The 22,075-nt window shown below is 33.1% G+C and overlaps 1 protein-coding gene across 2 annotated transcripts in view; it reads left to right on the top strand.

Moving 5' to 3' along the window:
• The first annotated feature begins 4,696 nt into the window (after positions 1-4,696).
• The window catches only part of LOC110098601 (histone-lysine N-methyltransferase EZ3), a 51,187-nt gene continuing 33,808 nt past the window's right edge, over positions 4,697-22,075 (top strand). For both annotated transcript variants that reach the window (XM_020825474.2, XM_028698430.1), the window contains exons 1-8: positions 4,697-4,865; positions 4,974-5,057; positions 5,139-5,449; positions 5,945-6,106; positions 7,358-7,442; positions 7,674-7,823; positions 7,925-7,972; positions 8,054-8,125. In XM_020825474.2, coding sequence (XP_020681133.1) covers positions 4,818-4,865; positions 4,974-5,057; positions 5,139-5,449; positions 5,945-6,106; positions 7,358-7,442; positions 7,674-7,823; positions 7,925-7,972; positions 8,054-8,125 — 960 coding nt within the window. In that variant the 5' untranslated portion in view covers positions 4,697-4,817. The remainder of the gene's footprint in view (positions 4,866-4,973; positions 5,058-5,138; positions 5,450-5,944; positions 6,107-7,357; positions 7,443-7,673; positions 7,824-7,924; positions 7,973-8,053; positions 8,126-22,075) is intronic.

Raw genomic sequence — 22,075 nt, forward strand, 5'->3', positions numbered from 1 at the left:
AAAAATCGAAGAGAATGTTATCAAACAATGATGAATGGGTTACTGAATAACCCTCCACAATATTTTTATTCCCTAGGTGTGCTATGGATATTTTTCTCAAAGATTTTTAAATCACTAATTTGAGACCCGCTTTGATGGTAATTGAAAGTTTAAATGTGGGTTGTTCGACATACTTGAACTAGAAGTGCATAGAATGGGGGGGGGGGGTGTGAATTGATATTTTTTAAAAAATTCCTTCAAGAAATTATTCTTTTTAATAATTTAGGGAAAAAATAATATGACAAAATTGATCTCATAAAAACTTTATTTTAATTTTTATGAAATAAACTTTTAAGGAAAAATATTTTTGTCATTTGAATTAGCTGCAATCTCCTCATGACCATCTCTCTCACTCATCCTTGCCCCCACTTTTTTGAAAGGCATAGTTATTATATTTGTTTTATGCCATATATCCATCCATCTCCATGAAAAAATGAAAAATAAATGCTATCAACCACCATCATCCTCATCGTTCAAAGTCTTTCCAACTAATTTGTAATAAACTCATAGGCATATTAGTATGAATCTTACTCCCTCCATTTTCTAATTGATATGCATTATATCTATCCACTTGTCTTATTCATGTAATTTCTCCCTTTAATAGTCCATGCAAAAAGTTATATGACTTCAAATTAAAAATTGTACATAGTTCTTGATTGCAGAGAACAAGAAATATTTATAAGTGGCATGTATATATTATATAATCTTTCATTGGATTCACGATCCATCAATTAGTATATTTACTATCAATTAAAAAATGAACCCATTGATTTTAGAAAACAAGAAACTTAGAAGATATAAACAACTAAATAGAATACAACTATACTTGCATAGATTTACTCTTAACAGTACATGTAATCAACAAGAAAGCTCACTAAAATTTAATTATCTGCTTGGCAAGAAAGCCTTTTGATTCTCAGTCGATGGTTTATTTGAGGAACCTGGTTCCAGCCTCCGAAAAACCAACTTTTGCTGGGGAAGTTGGCCATTGGAGAAGGCAGTGAGCTCTGTATCCACTTCTATGGTTTCTTCATCCTTGAAGTCCCCTTTAAGGATACCTTTAGCCAATTCATTCTCCACATTCTCCTGGATCACACGTTTCACTGCCCTGGTGCCATAGTTAGGGTCATAACCGAGACTGCCGAACAGTTCTATAGTTGCATCAGTGACTTGAATATTATTGGTCATTCAGCTAAAGCTTCCAAATTATGCTATGTTCTTATCAGATCCTTCTAAATTTCTAATCCGATAAGATGAGTTGAATTTGGGCCCTTTCGTACAATGGATAATAGTAATAATAATAAAACTAGCATTAGTGTTAACGAAAAAAATACTATTAATCAATATAATAATATTAAAAAATATTTATCAACTAAACTTGATAAGAATGTTTTAGTTCCATCCTTTAAGCGAATGACAAGTGACTTATAATAATGTGTGTCATTTATTTAGAGTCTGTTTGGTTATTCCTTTCTTTTTGTAAAAGATAGTTTTAGAAATAATGATTTAGGAAATAGAGTTTTCTAACGGAGAAGCAAATATAAAAAAACTTCTCAAAACAATATAAAAATAAAGTTCCTTAAAAAGCATTTCTATAGAAGCGTCAAATCCAAACAATGACTAAAAAAAAATTTCTCCGTTTCTAAACAGAAAATGAAAAAAAAGAAGCCAAACCAAACTTCTCCCTTTTAAAAGAGAGAATCCAGGTATATGTTTGTAGATATTAGGCAAGATTCTTACTTGGAGCAACCTTGTGAATCTCCTCACAACTTCTCCCTCATAAAATCTCCCTCTTTTCACTCATAAAGCTCTCATTCTTTTCTCCGTCAGGGCTCTCTCCTAAAGTCTAACCAAAGATTTTCAAATAGGAGTATTAAAAAACCTTAAGTAGTGAGCTTCAAGAAACTCTAATTTTCAAGAGATCCATCTTCTATTCGTACAGTACGATAAACTTATCGTACAATACGATCAATGTAATTCAGACTCGTCCAGCAAGATCGTTCAGACAAAATGTTCAACTTTTATAACATTTTGTACAGTACAATCAAACATCGCTATAATACAAACTGCAGAAATTCCTTCTGTTTGTTTGGGACAATCCTTAGGATGGTCAACTTTGTACACTATCGATCGCAATGACTGTACACATCATACAGTACGATCGATACACAAATTATGAATTTCGTTTGGTACGATCTCTAGGAAAATATATTTTGTATACGGGTAATCGTATAGTATGAACTATATCATACAGTACGATCGATCACAGTAATTGTCCATGATTTGATTGCCTGATATTGAGAGATTAATTAAGAAATATTTTAACTAGGGCGTACTATACGATTAGCACAGAATCAATATCTTTCTTAACTTTTAGCGGTTAGGATTTTGATAGAGCACAACAGATCGAACAATACGAATTAAAAATCGTACAGTACGAAATAAGGTCGTATAGTATGAAGCAAAAAATCATACGGTACGATATACTTAAAAAAATATTTCAAAAACATTTTCTCTCTCCTCCTGTGTGTGTAAGGTTACTCAGCAAAGATATCCACCCAATTACATGATATGACTCAAACAAAGGAAAAAATATAAAATAAAATGAAGACTGACTATAACCCTAGTCTACCTAGTATTGAGCTAATCAAAATTGCTAGTAAACAGTTGAGTGATTTCCTGAACATTAGTACACATAAAAACAAAATAAAATATAAAAAAATTAGGAGAAAGTAGTAGCAGACACAATAATGTTTGTTATCATCAAAATTACAGTGCTTGGATCAAGTTTGCAACACTTATTACTCCCATAAGTGAATCTTTTAGGGTATCTCGTGGGGCTAATATATATATATATATATATCACTTTCTATAAGAGCAATATCAGTAAAATACATTCTTTTAGTCAAATTAGTAGCATATTACAACATCACATCTCAGTATTACATTATAATTCATATCAATCATTTCAACATATCATATATTTCAATTCATCATATCAAATCATAATACATTGCTTTTCAACTCTTTTTTAGTATACAATTTCCTACCCATTTCACAGAGAAATCCTTATACATAAATTTAACTAGTGAAAATATAATAAAATCATCAAAATGATAAAATATATAAAATATCAAAAATTACACTATGAAAACTTACGAAATTAAGATATAATGTATTTTTGACAAATTTAGGAGAGATAAAATCAGTAGAAATTAAAATCATCAAAAATATGAGTAAGACTTTAGTCACTTAAAATGAATATGACACTTTTTTTATAACATAAGTGACATATTGAAAAGCTCTAGAGAGCTTCCTCTCATTTTCACTCTTCCCCTTCCTTCTTGGCCAATCTAAGCAGAAATGAGCGTGAGGGAGATGGAATGACATGGATATTTAGATTAAAACAAATATATAAAATATTGTTAGTAGCCTAGCACCTCAGAGTTTCGGCCTAGTGCCGCATGTTAAATCTAGAATTATTGTAGAACAGTGGCAAAAACTGTTTTTAGTGCCACTATGCTCTCAATCCTAACAGTGCAACACTTATAAGCACAACGCCGAAGCGCTCAAGTTCAAACAAAAATTCATAAATTTATATTTTAAAATACTTTTTATTTTCAAATTGTTACACTTGAGGGGCTTAAAATTGCAAAAAAAATATTGTCAAAATGAATATTGTTACTGACTAGCAATGAGTTTTATGTCTTTCAGCAACAGAAAATACCTCTCATTTGTTTTTTGAGTGTTAGCACAGATTGTGTGTTGTGCCTAGGCTTATTCCTCACTTGTCTCAGTTTCTTATGAGACCAAATTTGCTCCAATTATTTGATATTTTTCATGAGTTGGATTCTCCTACTTCTGATGCTAAGAATCTCTACCTTTTATCTATTTATATCTTTGGAAAGAACAAAATGATAAAATATTTGGTTCAAAGCATCTTTGCACTACTTCTAGTAGGTTGGAAGGTCCTCTTGACAACGAAAAATTATTAGGTGCGAAGACTGGATATAAAGATACGTCATGTCATGCGCTTAAAATTTGACAGGTGAAGTGCATTTTGGTTATGCTTTTTGTGCTATTTAGCTGTGCTTTACTTGCACTTTAGTTGTTTTTTAATTGAGCTTTGACAGTTCTTTTGTTGCGTTTTTTATATGCGCTTTACCAGTGCGCGCTTTAGTTGCGCTTTAAATGCTCTTTTGTTGCTCTTTTTTACTGCGCTTTCACTGTGTTTCACACTTTCATCTGCACTTTACATGCGCATTGGCTACGCTTTTGGTGTGCTTGACTTAAAGTTCAGTGGACACATTAAATATATAAAGTAAAATTAAATCCAACATATCCACTATGCGCGTCAAATTTTAAGTGGATGACCGAACGTCCCGTATCCGCACCTAATAATTTTCCCTTTGCAACAATGTGTTATGTCCGTCACTCTAATTTCGACTATCTAAATGTTTTCTATCATCTGAATCCAGTTACCTTTTCTTTCAAACATTTTTAGATGGCTTCCTTTATTTTTTTTCGACAGGATGAACAATTTTTAATATTTTGATTAGCAACTCTATGCTCAAAAAAAAAAAAAAAAAAAAAAAAAAAAAAAAAAAAAAAAAAAACGATCTGCTTATACCTAAACTGCTGCCTAGCCTCGTAACACCTGCAATTGCGTGATGTAAAATTTTCAAGGGAAAAAGAGAAGGCCTCTTTCGGTAAAAAAGGACTCGGATTCATTTCTCCGCTTAGAAGACTGAGGAGGCCCCTTCCCTCCAGCGGCGGCCATGGTTACCTCCTCTAGAGCCAGCGATTCTTCTTCGAGCCGATCAAAGGTCGAATTTTGAATCTCTTTTTATAATTCTATACCAGATGAACGATACCCGTTTTAAACCATTCTCAATCTCTCCGACCATTTTTTTTTGTTTCTCTCGGGAGAGCAGGACAAGGAATACGTTGCCGGCATCTCATGGAAGCTTTCCCAACTTAAGAAGCAAGTGCAAGCTTCTCGAGTGATTGCAGTTCGGGTAATCCTTCCTCTCTTATCATTTTTGACCAATTCTCTAAAACCTCTGAAATTGAGTGCGATTTTATTCTGAAAATAATAGGAAAAGATACTGAAGAATAGGAAGAGCCTGAGGCTTCACACTTCCCATATATTCGAATTGGCTAAGGAGAAGCAAGAGGTGCGGGAGCCCATGGAGTCAGAAAATTTGCTTTCGGTTAGGCTGGTGAATCCTCATTGTCTGCTTAGCGCGTGTGAGCCAGATAAGGAAATTGCTAGTAGCCAGGAGGAGATTTCAGCGTCGGCTTCGATTGTGTTCGGAAGCAATTGTGGAGGGAAGAGCGTGGTTCGTCTCAATAAGCTTCCTTTTGTGGAGAAGATACCCGCCTACACTACTTGGATTTTCCTGACTAGGTTAGCTTTGCGTCGCTTATGTAGTCTCGCTGATATACTTACTTTTAATTTTCCCTGGAATTTGTTATTGTTGGGGGAGACTTTGTATTCCTCATAATGAACTTTTTTAATTGTGTTTTATTTCTTGTGGTCTCCATTATAACATTGCATTTCTACTGTCCTCTATCATGAAAAAAAAAAGATTAAATCTGGATATTGTGATACGTTTTGTTTCAGACTGGGTGAATAAATTTACAAAATGAATGCTCGAGTATAGGACATTTTAATAGTAACAGAAAACACCACCAATGAATATTTTTGAGCATTTATGTATTTTTAGTTTTTTATTTTTTAATGCCCTTAACTATTAAGCATCTTCCTTCTAACACTTGTTAGTTGTTTTCCCATCTTGGCACAAACATATCACAATATCCTGATATAAATGTATTCCAATCTTGTATCACATATTTATATTTTTTGCTATTTTCTATTAAAAGTTTGGGTGACACAACACAGGAATCAAAGAATGGCAGAGGATCAGTCTGTTCTTGGAAGGAGGCAGATATATTATGATCCATATGGGAATGAGACGCTTATATGTAGTGATAGTGAAGAAGAGATTGTGGAGCCAGAGGATGAGAAACATGACTTCTCTGAAGGAGAAGACCAGATTCTATGGTGAGCTTTAGGCTTCGTTTGGGACAGTTTTTTTGCTGCTTCTTAAAGCAGCTTTTAAGTACAAAAACTTCAACTTTTGTACTAAAAATATTTTTTAAGAAACAGTAAAAAAGACGTCCCAAATGAAGCCTTAATTTGCATCGCACATGCAGCCTAATTTTTTGTGATAACCACTTCTGCGGAAACCAAGCATCATTTCAACGCTCCATCTATCATATCATGCTCCATTTCAGTTGAACTGTTCTTCTCTTAAGGTTGTTTGACTCATGCATCTTATGGTTTTAGTTACAAATCCATTTTAAGTTTGCCTTAAAAAATGCTGAGAAAAGAGGGCAGGATTAATAAGCAACTGATGTTTGGGGTTGGCCTTTGTGATTCCCTCTGCTTTTTTATTTCAAGCATGCAGTGCTTGAACATCCAACTGACAGGAGAATTACCATATAGTGAAACTTATTTTATCCTTCAACCTGAGTAAGGCAACACTTTTTTGATATTCTGAAATTTTTTTGTATTATTATAATAAAGAGGAACATATATAGATTTTCAAGCCCCTAAATGGCCCTCTTATCTCTTGAATGGCCCAATTATCCAAATATTTACCATCATCTGATGCAAATTTGAAAGTCTATATTTATAAAAAATTCAAAAAATGTGCATTGATTTTGATTTAGTTGTTTCTATGTCATAGTTTTGTTTTCCTAGTTGATTTTGATTAGAGTTGAAAATTCATAAATGTTTCCACTAAGCTACTTTTTATCAAGTAAACAAGAGTGTTGCATTAGAAGTAACTATTCTTGATGCCAGCATTTTGAAGATAGATATTGTTCAATAGTTGCAAAATTGGCAATATTAAATTAAAATTAAAATTATTTAGGAGGTAAGTTTATTATTATATATCAGTAGAGTATCCCTAAAATTTTATATCCCATCAGAAGAAAAAACTGTTTCCTTGCATTTATTTTACAGGCAGCCAAACAACTTCGAGAAATATGAATGCACGCATTCATTTTACTGCACTTTCTCTAAATGCATACCCGAACAGAAGGAAAAATAGTTTCCTTGTATTTATTTTACTATACATTCTCTAAATGCATATTGCATTCACTTTACTACGCATTTTTGCATTTGTATCAATTGCATATAATGATTACAAGGGCAGAGGGAGATTTTTCACCCGTTATTCCATATCTTATTTTTTAAACTTTTTAGTTAAAACATATAATGTGTAACTTGACATTATCATCGTTGCAGGAAGGCGATTCAGGAATATGGCCTAAATCAAGAAGTCATGCACATCCTCTGTCACTCCATTGAAGCATTACCCGAGGAAATCCAGGTAACTGAATTGTCACTTAAGAAAATACATTATATTTAACACTTGATCAAGCAATACCAATGCAATTATCCTTATGATTAATATGTAGCATAATCAAAGTTCAACGGTCAAATAGTGAATGTATAGATGGTTGATATCTCATTCTTAATTGAGTAGGGATCTTCTAGGATAGTGATAGAGCACCCCCCCCCCCCCCCCCCCCCCATCTGTTCATTTCATTTATATGTGCAGGAAAGATATGAAGCTCTCTTAGAAAAGTACAATAAAAATAGTGTTAGAAAGGCTGAAGTTTCAAGTGAGTCCGAGTCTAAATCACATCTAGATAAGACTCTTAATGCAGCTTTGGATTCCTTTGACAATCTATTTTGCCGGCGATGCTTGGTACTTTCTTTTATTCATTTTGATCTTTCTTTAGAAGATTGTGCTGTGATTCAAATTTTTGCGCAATTTTGCTCATTGCTAGGTAATATTATTTTCAACAGATTTTTGACTGCCGCCTCCATGGTTGTTCTCAAAATCTTATTACTGCAGTGAGTCAGTTATTCCAATGACTGTTATTTACAAGAATGATGAAGTGTTTGCCGGTTTAATTGGCACCTTTTGCTTGACAGAGTGAGAAACAGCCCTATGGATCTGATCCTGAAGAAACCAGGAAACCCTGCAGTAAACATTGCTATCTCAGAGTATGTCTTTTGTGCTTAACTTCTAGTCTTGCTGAACATTGCTATTTCTTATGCATATTCCCTTGTTTATTTTTATTGTTAGCTTGATGTTCTTCAAATGTATATTTAGCGTATGTAAATTTTCCTGGTTATTCTTATCTTGTTGGAGTTGATTTGTGCGATAAGATTTCATGATTAGCGTCTTAAGTTGTACTGAAATTGTTGATATATATAGAATTAATACACTTTTTTTTTGCAACTTTAAGAACATTTTGATGTAAGCATACTATTCCTCATACATATATTAAGTTTGCAAGGTTGTGGTTGACAGCTGGCAAAATTTCATTCATTTGTGACCCTTTTAAACATTCTTAGAAAAAACATGGAGAATTGGTCATTATTATTTTCTATGATATGAGAAGGAATGAGAAGTACCTGAGAATTGAATTGGTGACCATTCAGGGGGAAATATGTGTCTGTCAAAACAATTTTTGGGTTGTACTAATTTATAATTAGTTTTTTTTTAAGATTGTATACTTTTCATTGATTTCTATATTGTTTTGTGTATAAAAATACCCATTGGAGGAAGAAACAACCCAGGATTTCTAGCCACATCTTTTTAATATATGGTATCAAAGTAAGGTGTTGACTTTGATAATTTCTTAGAGGTTGACTTGATCCAAGTTTGATGGAAATGGCAAGCGGAAGATGTTACATCATAAAAATGCCATTTGAAATGTGTTAAACAAAAGCCGGAATCATCTGAATTGCATCCTTTTGCAAAAATGACTATATTAGCGCGTCTGGCGTGGCAGAAATAGCTTATGGTAGACATCCGTATTGTCAGGAGTGTCTGTGTAATGAAAATAAGAAAAATTTGCCTGTAAAACTCGAAAAAATATCAATCTTCAGTGCCACACGCATTTCGATGCGCCACAACGAATGTAGGCAAAATTTCAAATTCGTCAGAATTTCACGCAATAAATTTTATAAAATAATATGCAAAATTCTGAGCAAATCGGTATAAAGAACACATATTGAATTTTGCATAATTTGAAAGTTAAAATTCATAGAATTTATATATGACAAAACTACCCTTAATGACATTTAAGTGGAGATAATATAAGTGAGGGCATTTAGGACTTTGTGCAATTAGTGTGAGCCATCCACTCTTATTAGGGGACCGAAATGCATTCGATCCCCATTTTTTTCGTGCCGCCAAACCGAGCGGAAGGGAGAGCGACGGGAAGGTGGACGGGAGAGGCGAACAACGACCCTAGGGGCGGTTTACGGAGGCCGATCGTGGAGGAAATTGTAGGGAAGACTAAAGGAAGGTTAAGGTGAGTTGTATTCAAGAGAATTCTCATGCTTTTGTAGAGTTTTCTTTTAGGGAAAAATCTAAGGTTTGAGAGAAACTTCAAATTTCTTTAAGAAAATGATAGGGAAGGTTTAGGGGATGACTCTAAGCATAAAAATAAGATGATTTCTTAAAAATTGTAGATTTCAAAAATTAGGGTTTTCTTCAATTTTTGTATATTTTCAAAATGACTTTGTAAGAAAGCTTCCTAATGGCATTAGAAAGCTTCTATAGGAAGATAATTTAATTTCATAATGAAATTTCAAGTTCCAAGAATTAGGGTTTTGTAAAATCATGAAAATTTTTAAGTATCATAGTTCCAAAATGAACTTAGGAAGGTTTTTAGAGGCAAAAATTAGAGCTTTTGCACAAAAGGCTATTTTCTTAATTTCTAATTTAGGTTAATCCAAAAATTTATTGTATTTTAATTAATGTTTAAGTGTATGGGAGGTTTTTTAAACATGTATTATGTAATGGACATAAATGAGATTCCCAAAAAGTTAAGATCATGATGAAATCCCAAATTTAGAGAAAATATGAATGAGATTAATTATGAATTAGGAAAATGGTTCAATTGAAAAGTATAAGAATAGTGTATGGGTGTGTTCTTTATACTCATAGTTTAGGATTTGAGAGGTTTATGTGAGAACAAGTAATATTTACAAATTATATTATGTTTCTTTTAGATATTGATCGTGTAAAGGGAAGAATTCGTTAGGACTTTCGGCAAGTCACACCGCGGTGAGGTAGGTAAAATGAAATTCTTTTAAATTTGAAAAGTTCTTTAAATACATTCATGTAAAATGTTATTTCTTTTATATGCAACTTGTACTTTCATATGTGGCTAGCATGTTCTTATTTGAATATTTTTGAACATATGATGCAAATGCAAATCTTTTATGTATTAATAATAGAAAATGTAAAGTTTATGTTTCTTTTATAAGTAATGCATGTCTTTTATATGTATTATATATATATGTGATCATCTCTCTTTTCTCATGAAATTATACAATCATGTAACATCATTTGAGAACGTGATACTATACACATGAATGATATGCTAAAGTCTCTTTATGAATAAATAAGAAATGTTTGCATGTGCATGTTTGATGCGGATTATCATTGGTAAAGTGACTCTTTTAAGCTAATGATAAAGAGGTTTTTTTGAGCCAAATGATAAAAGGGTTCTTTAAAACCAAATGATAAAGGAATGACTAATTAAAAGTGTACCTGATCAGTAAAAATAAATGATACTTTTGCGATGGGTGATTAATATTATGTTATTATAATATCATGTCATTATGTTATATGTATATGATATATTAAATGAATCATGAATGCTTAATGAGAAAGAATTGCAAGCTTATATAAAGAAAGAGGACATTTAGAGGCATTTTCACTCTAAATTTAATTGAATGTCATTTTATCTACTGAATTGTGACTCACTCAATTTATGAAACATTTTTTAGAAGAACCTGATAAATGATAATGACGGATAGACCACCCTTTATGTATTGTCGTAGGAAGACGACGGGCGATAGGTTTATTTTTTTGGTTTTTGATGTTTTGAGTTAGAAGGATTTAGGATGACTTGTAAGGGAAAATTTATAGATATCATTTTATGTTTTGAACCTCTATGTTTAAGTTGATATATTGAATGATAAATGAAAAGAAAGAAAAAATTATACTTGAAATATTTTTAGTGGCTCTTTCTATATGTTTGTAAATATTTTGATTATGTAATATTAATGTTTTTTAATTTTTTGCTGTCCGACCTCTGTTCCCGCCTCGCCTATGCGAGCTTATCGGGCCGGGTCGTGACAAAGAGTGGTATCAGAGCCGAAAGGGTTTTAACATACTGATTAATATGAAAGAGCCAATAGGATGATTCTATAGGTTAGCGTAGGTATATGATGCATGTGCTATAGACTGCTTAAATTGTTTCGTTGCATTTTGTCTCAGGGCAGTGAATCCTGAAATTGATGCCACTGATGGCAATACTGGAGATGTTAGGAAGGAGCTGACAGCAGTAGCGGATCCTCCGAGTAATATATTGATGTTATTATAGAATCTTTTACACAGATGATGACAGCAATGACCCAAATGATTAAGAACATTTAGACCAAGTTGGTGGTAGTGGAAGCACTCAAATGAACAAATACTTGAAGTTATTCCAAGACATCAAGCCTCTATCGTTCATAGGTGGTGGACTCACAGAGATGGAAGACGGGTTGATGAGGATTGAGAAAATTTTGGAAGGTATGTCATATCCTGAAGATAGAAGGGTTACTTTAGCTGCCTATGCTTTTAATGGTGAAGCAGATAGGTAGTGGTGAAGCCAATTGCAAGAGACCTTTGGAGGACGACCGAGCAGTCAAGTCTCTTAGGAAGAGTTTGTGAAATTATTTAGAGACTGGTATGTATCGATGTCAGCTAAAAGATTGATGTAAGACAAATTCATAAAACTGGTACAAGGTGATAGAACGATTATGCAGTATGAGGCTGAGTTCACAATGCTTTCTAGATTTGACTCTCATTTAATCCCCAATGCAGCAGAAAAGTATCATCGCTTTCTATGTAGCTTAAATGATATCATTAGACAGTCATTGATATATTTTGGCATTGACGATTATTCTACCTTGGTTGAGAGGGCTCAAATGATTGTGATGGACTTGCAAAATACTCAGAGGAGGAGAGTCTTTCAATAAAGGAAGAATGAAGACATGTCAAAGTCTACTCAATCATTTCAGTCTGGAAGGTCCACTTGGAAGAAACCTAGACCCAACATTTCAGAGAGCAGCACTTCTTTTGTTATGTGTAATAAGTGTGGGAGGGCACATAAAGGAGAGTGCCTCTCTGGCACTAATACCTGTTACTGGTCCCATCAACCAGGACACATGGCACAATCTTATCCTATTTTGGGACAAAAGTCTGCCTTAGAGGCCAGGACAAGTAGTGCTCCTCAGAGGATGGTTGGCAGACCAAGGATGTGGAGTCAACTGTATCAACTACATCTCAGGGCTAAACTCGTCAACCTGTTCAGCCAAGAGTTTATGGTCTATCCCAACAAGAAATCAGGACTCTCCTGATGTTATTACAGGTATGGACTTTATTTAAATGTCAATAAATTCATTTATGATATATGAGTAAGATAAGCTTTATGTTATTTTGCATGGTATTAAGAACAATCTCTATGTGTAACAAGCATGTTAAGGTATTGTTAGATACGGGAGCGTCACACTCTTTCATTTCAGAAGAATTTATTAAATTTGTCGACTTGTCCTCTTCAGTTATGCTCAAACCCTTATCAGTTTTAATGCCAAAGGGAAATCAATTGGAAACCAACAGGAAGTGTCATGTGGAATTGACTGTAGGTGATAAAAACTTGGGGGCAGATATTATATTATTGCGATTTGCATGAAGTGCTTTATCATGGGAGTATACCAGAATGTCATCAATTTACACAGTCACAAATAGATCTAAAAATGACTTAAAGATCTTATTCATGAGGTCCATAAACACAGCAGGGGCATTTGTAAGTCTGAATGACATCATCACAAATTCATAATGACTATATCTGATATTGAATGCTGTCTTCGCTATTTCTTCTTCTCTAATCTTGAGCTGTTAGTATCATGATCTCAAGTCAATCTTGGAAAATACCGAGACAACTTCCAACTGGTCAAACAAATCATCAATTATCGGAAGAGGATATTTATTCTTTATAGTCAGCTTGTTCAATTCTTTATAAGCTATATACAGAGCCTTAAACTTCCATTCTTTTTCTTCACAAAAAGCATAGGAGCACCCCACGGAGAAGTGCTAGGTCTGATGAATCATTTATTAAGTAATTCTTATAATTGATCTTTCAATTCCTTCAATTCTTTTATCGCCATCCTATAAGGGGCTTTAGCAACAGATTCCGCTCCACTAACTCAATAGAAAAATCAATTTCACTGCTCGGAGGTAAGCCAAGTAAATCATCTGTAAACACTTCCGGATACTCTTGCACAACTGGTATGCCCTCTAATTCCTTCTCTTCTTTCTTCTCCTCCTTAACATAGGCTAAAAAGCCTTCATATCCTTTCCTCAATAGTTTGCAAGCCATCAAAGATGAGACTAACATGGAGGTTATGCTTCTTTCCCCTAGAAATTTAAATTCTCTCTCTCATGACATACAAAATTTAAGCTCCTTCATATTATAATCTATTGTCACAAAGTGACAAGATAACAAATCCATACCTAAGATTGTATCAAATTCTGATAATGACAATAATATGAGATATGCTCGCAAGTTTTTATCACCTACACTCAAATCCACGTGACACTTCCTATTAGTTTCTAATTGATTTCCATTTGACATTAAAACTGATAAGGATTTCAGCATAACTGATAAGCTTGCATAGGCGAGGCGATAATGAATGTCAGACATTAAAAATTAAAAATATTCGCATGACATAATTAAAATACTCTAAATATATATAAAGAGCCACTAAAATATTTCAAGTGAAATATTTCTTTCTTTTAATCTATCATTTAATATGTAACAACTTAAATATAGAGGTTAAAAACATAAAATGATATCCATAAATCTTTCCTTACAATTTATCCTGAATCTTTCTAACTCCAAATATCAAAAACCAAAAAGAAGGAACTTGTTGCCCGTCGTCTTCCTACGACGGTACGTAAAAGGTGGTCTATCCGCCATTATCGTTTATCAGGTTCTCTTGAAAAGTGTTTCATAAGTAGGGTAAGTCACAACTTAGTAGATAAAATGATATTCAATTAGATTTAGAAGCAAGTAAAAAAGTTCAATATACATATACTTTTAAATAAATAAACATTCAACATATCATAATACATTATCTAAAGTGAAAATACCTCTAAGTTAACCTTTAAGTTCTCTTTTTTTGCATAAACTTGCAATCATTTCTCCATAAGCAATTATGATTCATTTGATGCCTCAATACATATAATATAATGATATGATCTCATAATAACATAATATTAATAATCCATCTCGAAAGTATCATTTGTACTGATCAAGTATACTTTTAATTAGTCATTCATTACCATTTGGTTCTAAAGAATTCCTTTATCATTTGACTCAAAAGAGCTCCTTTATCATTGATACTTCCACATCAAACATGCACATGCAAACATTCCTTATTCATAAAAGAGGCTTTAGCATACCATTCATGTGTAGTATGTTCTTATATGATGTTAAATATTTGCTAATTATATGAGAAAAGAGAGATGCTCATATATATGTTGCATGTAGAAGAAGGTATATGCATTACATGTAAAAGAAACATAAATTTTACACTTTCTATTATCATTACTTGAGAGGTTTTGCATTTGTAGCAAGTGTTCAAGAGCATTTATGTAAAAACATGCTAGCCATATATGAAATTACAAGTAACATATAAAAGAAATACCATTTCTACATGATTATATTTAGAAAATTTTTCAAATTTAAAAGAATTTCATTTTACCTACCTCATCACGGTGTGATTGGCCAAACGTCCTAACAAACTCTTTCCCTTGCACAATCAATATTTAATAGAAACATAATATAAAGTATAAATATCTCTTGTTTTCATATAAACCTCTCAAAGCCCTAAACTATGAGTATATAGAATTCATTCATACACTATTCTTACTCTTTCTAATTGAACTTTTTTCCAATTTATGATAAATATCATTCATATTTTCTCTAAAATTGGGATTTAATCATAATCTTAACTTTTTGAAAACCTCCATAGCCCATTGCATAACACATGCATAAAAAACCTACCATACACTTAAAAATTAATTAAAATATACTAATTTTTGGATTATTCTAATTAAAAAATTAGAAAAAATAGCCTTTTGCAGTCCTATTTCTTGCCTTTAGAAATAATTCTAAGTCTATTTGGAATCAAGATACTTAAAAATTTTCATGATTTTGCAAAGCCCTAATTTTTGGAATTTAAAATTTTACCATGAAATTAAATTATCTTCTTATAGAAGAAAATTGGAGAAAACCCTAATTTTTGAAATATAAAATTTTAAGAAATCATCTCATTTTTATGCTTAGAGTCATCCCCTAAGCTTTCCCTATTATTATCACAAAGAAATTTGAAGTTTCCCTCAAACCCTAGATTTTTTCTTTAAAAAAAACTCTATAAAAACATGAGAAATCTCTTGAATATAACTCACCTTAACCTTCCTTTAGTTCTCCATACAATTTTCTCCATGGTCGGCCACCGGAAACCGCTCCTAGGTTGCCTTTCGCCTCTCCTGTCTCCTCCCTTCTGCTCGGTTTGGCTGCTTAATAAGAGTGGGGGCCTGGGGTTCAAATCACATAGTCTTAAATGCCCTCACTTATTATTATCTCCACTTAAATGTCATGAGTGGTAATTTCATCATATATAAACTTCTATAAATTTTAACTTCTAATTTTGCGTAATATTTATTAAAATTTATTGCGTCGAATTCTGACGACTTTGAAATTTTGCCTAATTTTGTCGCGGCGCATCAAAATGCATGCAACGTTGAAGATCGTTATTTTTCGGGTTTTATAGCTGCAAGCTTTAAGAGGGAATGAATTGTACGTTAAGTTCTCTAAATGTGAATTTTGATTGAAGAGTGAATTTTATGGGGCATGTAATCAGTAATGGAGAGATTTCTGCGGATCAGCACAAGATACAAGCTATATCAGATTGTCAACGACCAGCTACAGTGACGTAGATCAGGAGCTTTTTGGGTTTAGTTGGTTACTACAGAATATTTGTTGAGAGGTTTTCACGAATAGCTATGTCATTATCTAGATTGACCCAAAAGACAGTGAAGTTTGAATAGACAGTTCAGTGTGAAGAGTCTTTTTAAAGACTAAAACAATGTTTGATGACTGCTCCTGTATTAACTATTCCTCCGGGGCAGCTTCATAGTGATGCCTCACTAAAAGGGTTGGGTTGTGTACTGATGCAAAATGGAAGAGTCATTGCCTATGTTTTTAGGCAACTGAAAAATCATGAAAGAAATTATCCAACCCATGATCTGGAGTTAGCTGCAGTGGTTTTTGCCCTAAATATTTGGAGGCATTATTTATATAGGTAAAGTGTGACGTTTTTACTGACCACTAAAGTCTAAAATATATATTCTCACAGAAAGAGTTGAATTTGAGGCATAAGAGATTGTTGGAACTTATTAAGGACTATGATTTGGATATTTAATATCATCCAGGTAAAACAAATGCGATTGTAGATGCCTTAAGCAGGAAAACTTCTGGTAGTGCCAATTGGATGATTACACAACAGCATGAATTAATAAGGGATTTGGAGAAGTTAGAAATTTCAGTAGTCCAGCTTAATGATGTAGAGTTTGTGACTTTAAATCAGAAGATCATTCAGTCAACATTGAAGGACAAGATAAGAGAAACTTTGCCACAAGATGCATAATTTTAGAAAATTTTAAATATGGTGAAGGCAGGTCATGTGGAGGAGTATGAGCTTGATGAGGATAATTTACTACGGTATAGAGGCAGAATTTATATTCCTAATGTTGGAGATTTAAGAAAGTAGATTCTTCAAGAAGCTCACTATTCAAGTTATACCATTCACCCAGGCAGTAACAAGATGTATCAAGATTTGAAAGAATGCTTTTGATGGTCAGGGATGAAGAAAAGTGTAGCAGAAGTGATGGCTAAGTGTACTGTTTGCCAAATGGTTAAAATAGAACATAAGAAGACAGGAGGATTATTGCAGCCCTTACCTATACCGGAGTGGAAGTGGGAAGACATAGCCATAGATTTTGTAGTTGATTTACCCAGATATAGAAGTGATCATGATATTATATGGGTGATAATAGATAGGTTGACTAAATCGGCACACTTTTTACCTATTAAACAATCAGATGCTGTTGAGAAGTTGACAAGCTTGTATGTTAATGAAATTGTCATACTTCATGGTGTACCAAGATCGATAGTATCAGATCGGGATGATAGATTCACCTCTAGACTGTGGAGGAAGGTTCAGTAGGCAATTGGTACCAGACTTACTTTCAGTACAGCCTTCCACCCTCAAATAGATGGTCAATCAGAAAGAACTATATAAACTTTAGAAGATTTACTCAGGTTATGTGTACTTACTTTTGGTGGTAAGTGAGAAGCACATATACCACTGATTGAGTTTTCCTATAACAACAATTTTCAATCAAGTATATGTATGGCTCCTTATGAAGCTTTGTATGGGAGAAAATGTCGAACTCTCTTATGTTGGGCTGAAACAGGAGAAAGAAATATTATTGGGGCTGATTTAGTATATGATGCTACTGAAAAGATATGACTGATCCGTGACAAGTTAAAGGCTGTGCATAATAGACATAAGAAGTATTATGATGCTAAACATAGATCAGTTGAGTTTGAAGTTGGAGAGTTTGTATTCCTCAAAGTTAGTCCAATGAAGGATGTGAAGATATTTGACAAAGTGGGATAACTGAGTCCTAGATATGTATGTCCTTTTGAAATTACAGAAAGAATCAGAAGTGTGGTCTACAGATTGATTTTATCAACTCATATGAGTGGAGTACATAATGTATTCCACATTTCTTCTTTGAGGAAATACATTTCAGATGAAGTTTAGAAAATCAGTACTGAATTAGTGGATATCCAACCAGATCAGACATTTGTAGAATAATCTGAGAAAATCATAGATTATGATATTAAGCAGCTTCGAAGCAAAGAGATTCCTTATGTTAAAGTCCTTTAGAAGTATGAATATGAAAAAGATGCACTTGGGAGAAAGAGTCACAAATGAGAGAACTACCCTAACCTATTTGACTAAGATATGATTTCTTAAGCTTGTTTTTAAATTTTGAGGATGAAATTTTTCTGAGGGAGAATTGTAAAAAAAACATCGATCTTTAGCGTTGCACGCATTTCGATGCGCCACAACGAATGTAGGCAAAATTTTGAAGTCTTCGGAATTTGACGCAATAAATTTTATAAAATAGTACCCAAAATTCTGAGCAAATCTGTATAAAAAATCCATATTGGATTTCACGTAATTTAAAAGTTAAAATTCATAGAAGTTTCTATATGACAAAACTACCATTAATGACATTTGAGTGGATATAATATAAGTGAGGGCATTTAGGACTTTTTTCAATTAGTGTGAGCTATCCACTCTTATTAGGGGACTGAAATACATTCGGTCCTCATTTCTTTCGTGCGGCCGAACCGAGCGGAAGGGAGAGCGACAGGAAGAGCGGACGGGAGAGGCGAACGGCAACCCTAGGGGCGGTTTTTGGCTGTCGATTGTGGAGGAAATTGTAGGGAAGACTAAAAGAAGGTTAAGGTGAGTTGTATTCAAGAGATTTATCATGTTTTTGTAGCATTTTCTTTAAGCGAAAAATCTCGGGTTTGAGGAAAATTATAAATTTTTTTTAAGAAAATGATAGGGAAGGTTTAGGGGATGACTCTAAACATAAAAATGAGATGATTCCTTAAAAATTTTAGTTTAGATTTCAAAAATTAGAATTTTCTTTGATTTTTATATCATTTCAAAATGACTCTGTAAGAAAGCTTCCTAATGACATTAGAAAGCTTCTATAGGAAGATAATTTAATTTCATTATGAAATTTTAAATTCCAAGAATTAGGGCTTTGTAAAATCATGAAAATTTTTAAGTATCATGATTCCAAATGGACTTAAGAAGGTTTTTAGAGGAAAAAATTAGAGCTTTTGTACAAAAGTCTATTTTTCTAATTTTTAATTTAGGTTAATAAAAAAATTTATCGTATTTTAATTAATGTTTAAGTATATGAGAGGTTCTTTAAGCATGTATTATGTAATGAACATGATGGAGGTTCCCAAAAAGTTAAGATCATGATGAAATCCCAAATTTAGAGAAAATATGAATGAGATTAATTATGAATTTGGAAAATGGTTCAATTATAAAATTTAAGAATAGTGTATGGGTGGATTCTTTATACTCATAGTTTAGGATTTGAGAGGTTTATGTGAAAATAAGTGATATGTACACATTATATTATGTTTCTTTTAGATATTGATCGTGTAAAGGGAATAATTCGTTAGGTCTTTTAGCAAATCATACCGTGGTGAGGTAGGTAAAATTAAATTCTTTTAAATTTGAAAAGTTCTATAAATGCAATCATGTAGAAAGTTATTTCTTTTATATGCAACTTATACTTTCATATGTGGCTAGCATGTTCTTACTTGAATGATTTTGAACACATGATACAAATGCAAACTTCTTATGTATTGATAGTAGAAAGTGTAAAGCTTATGATTTTTTTAGAAGTAATGCATATGTCTTTTATGTGTATTATATATATAATATATAACATCATATAACATGTGATCATCTCTCTTTTCTCATGAAATTATGCAATCATATAACATCATATAAGAACATGACACCATACATATGAATGACATTCTAAAGTCTCTTTATGAATAAATAAGGAATGTTTGTATGTGCATGTTTGATGCAGAGTATCAATGGTAAATTTGCTCTTTTGAACCAATGATAAGGGGTTCTTTAGAACCAAATGGTAAAAGAATGACCAATTAAAAGTGTACCTGATCAGTACAAAATAAATGATACTTTCACGACAGGTTAATATTATGTTATGATAATATCATGTCATTATGTTATATGTATATGAGATATCAAATGAATCATAAATGCTTAATGAGAAAGAATGAGAAAGGATTGCAAGCTTTTGCAAAGGAAAAGAACATAAAGATTGACTTAAAGGCATTTTCATGTTATATGATGTATTATGGCATTTTAAATATTTCTTTACTTAGAAGAATATGCATGTTGTATTCTTTTTTTTGCTTCTAAATTTAATTGAATGTTATTTTATCTACTGAATTATGACTCACCCAACTTATGAAATATTTTTTAGGAGAACCTGATAAGTGATAATGACAGATATACCACCCTTTACGTACCGTCGTAGGGAGACGACGGGCGACAAGTTTCTTCTTTTTGGTTTTTGACATTTTGAGTTAGAAGGATTTATGATGACTTGTAAGGGAAGATTTATGGATATCCTTTTATGCTTTGAACCTCTATGTTTAAGTTGATATATTGAATGATAAATGAAAAGAAAGAAAAAAAATTTACTTTGAATAAAAAAATTTCTTTTTTTAAGGATCGACGAATCCAATAGAATTTGATCAATCCTTTTTTCTGTCGTTAAGGGTCGTTGCGATTACGGGTTGGATGTCTAATTGTCCAGGCGGTAATGATAGTATCTTGTACCTGAACCGGTGGCTCACTTTTTCTAAGGAATGGGGTCCCTTTTCGCTCCGCTTAGCCCTATCCCCTTCTAGAGGTATTTTAGTGTTCTACACTTCTTACTTGGTGTAGCTTGTTAGTGGTTCTTTCTATATGTTTGGAGATGTTTTGATTATGTAATGTGAATGTTTTTAATTTCTATTGTTTGACCTCAGTTCCCGCCTCGCCTATACGAGCTTACCGGGCCGGGTCGTGACATTGTCTGTGCTAGGTTACGATATGATTTTGATTTATAGACATGATGAAAGCTTAAAAAAATAAAAATAAATTAAAATACATAAACATATTTATTATTATTATAATTATAATCATTATTATAAAAAAATAAAATTTTGATTTAAAAAACTTATTAAAATTTCCCTCACCTCTCCGTTGTACCTAGCCCACGTTGTCCTCACATTCGTACTCATCTCGCTCATCGTCGCCTACGCTATCTCATACATAAACCACATTGTGCACTGCCCTTCTCCCATTTCATCCCTATCTTACGTGCACTCATTCTCATTCTCCTCGCAATTTCTCCAGCACCTCTCTCGATTTGTTTTCTCTTAAGTTCCATACTTGCCTGCTGTTCCACATTCACCCACTGCCTGCACTTCCTGAAACACTGCACTTCTAAGTTCTAACCACTTACCCACTTGTCTACAACCACCTCTTCTCCTAGCCTTTACACACCCTAGTTGCTCCCAGCCCGTTGTAAGCCCTCAAAACCTCCTTCGATGCTGATGACCTCAACAAACCTTCTAGTTGCCAACAATTGCTATAGCCGCCAACCCCTTCTTCCTCTCTCTGTATTTCTCACTCCGTCTCTCCATCTTTCTTCTTTCTATTTCTCTAACTCTTTCTCTCTCTCTATTTCTTTCTCCTTCTATAGCCATCTCTCCCTTTCCACTCATCTCTAAAATTGAAAAAGAATTTCTTTCTTTATCTCTTTTGAGCCTCACTCTTGTTCCCCTCTCTTTCTATCTCTACAACTCGCACTCTCACATATTTCACTTTCTCTCTCTAAACAAATAAAAGTCTAGAAAGAGAAAAAAATTAAAAAGCTAAAAAGGAAAAAATAAAAAATGTGAAAAAAGGAAGAAAAAAAGGAAAAATTGGAAAAAAAATAAAATAATATTTTTGGGTACTCTCCTCATCTTTGCCATCAACTTCATTCATTGTGTGCATGTATGAATTTATAAGTCGAAAAAATTTTCAAAACCTTGAATGCGACGCGTTCAGTGCAATGCCTACTTTTCTTAGCACGCGTGTGGAAACTCATAGGTGATGTTTGCCAAACGATGGGTCAACCCTATACTC

Source organism: Dendrobium catenatum, unplaced genomic scaffold, assembly GCF_001605985.2.
Source record: "Dendrobium catenatum unplaced genomic scaffold, ASM160598v2 fragScaff_scaffold_124, whole genome shotgun sequence".
Taxonomy (NCBI): domain Eukaryota; kingdom Viridiplantae; phylum Streptophyta; class Magnoliopsida; order Asparagales; family Orchidaceae; genus Dendrobium; species Dendrobium catenatum.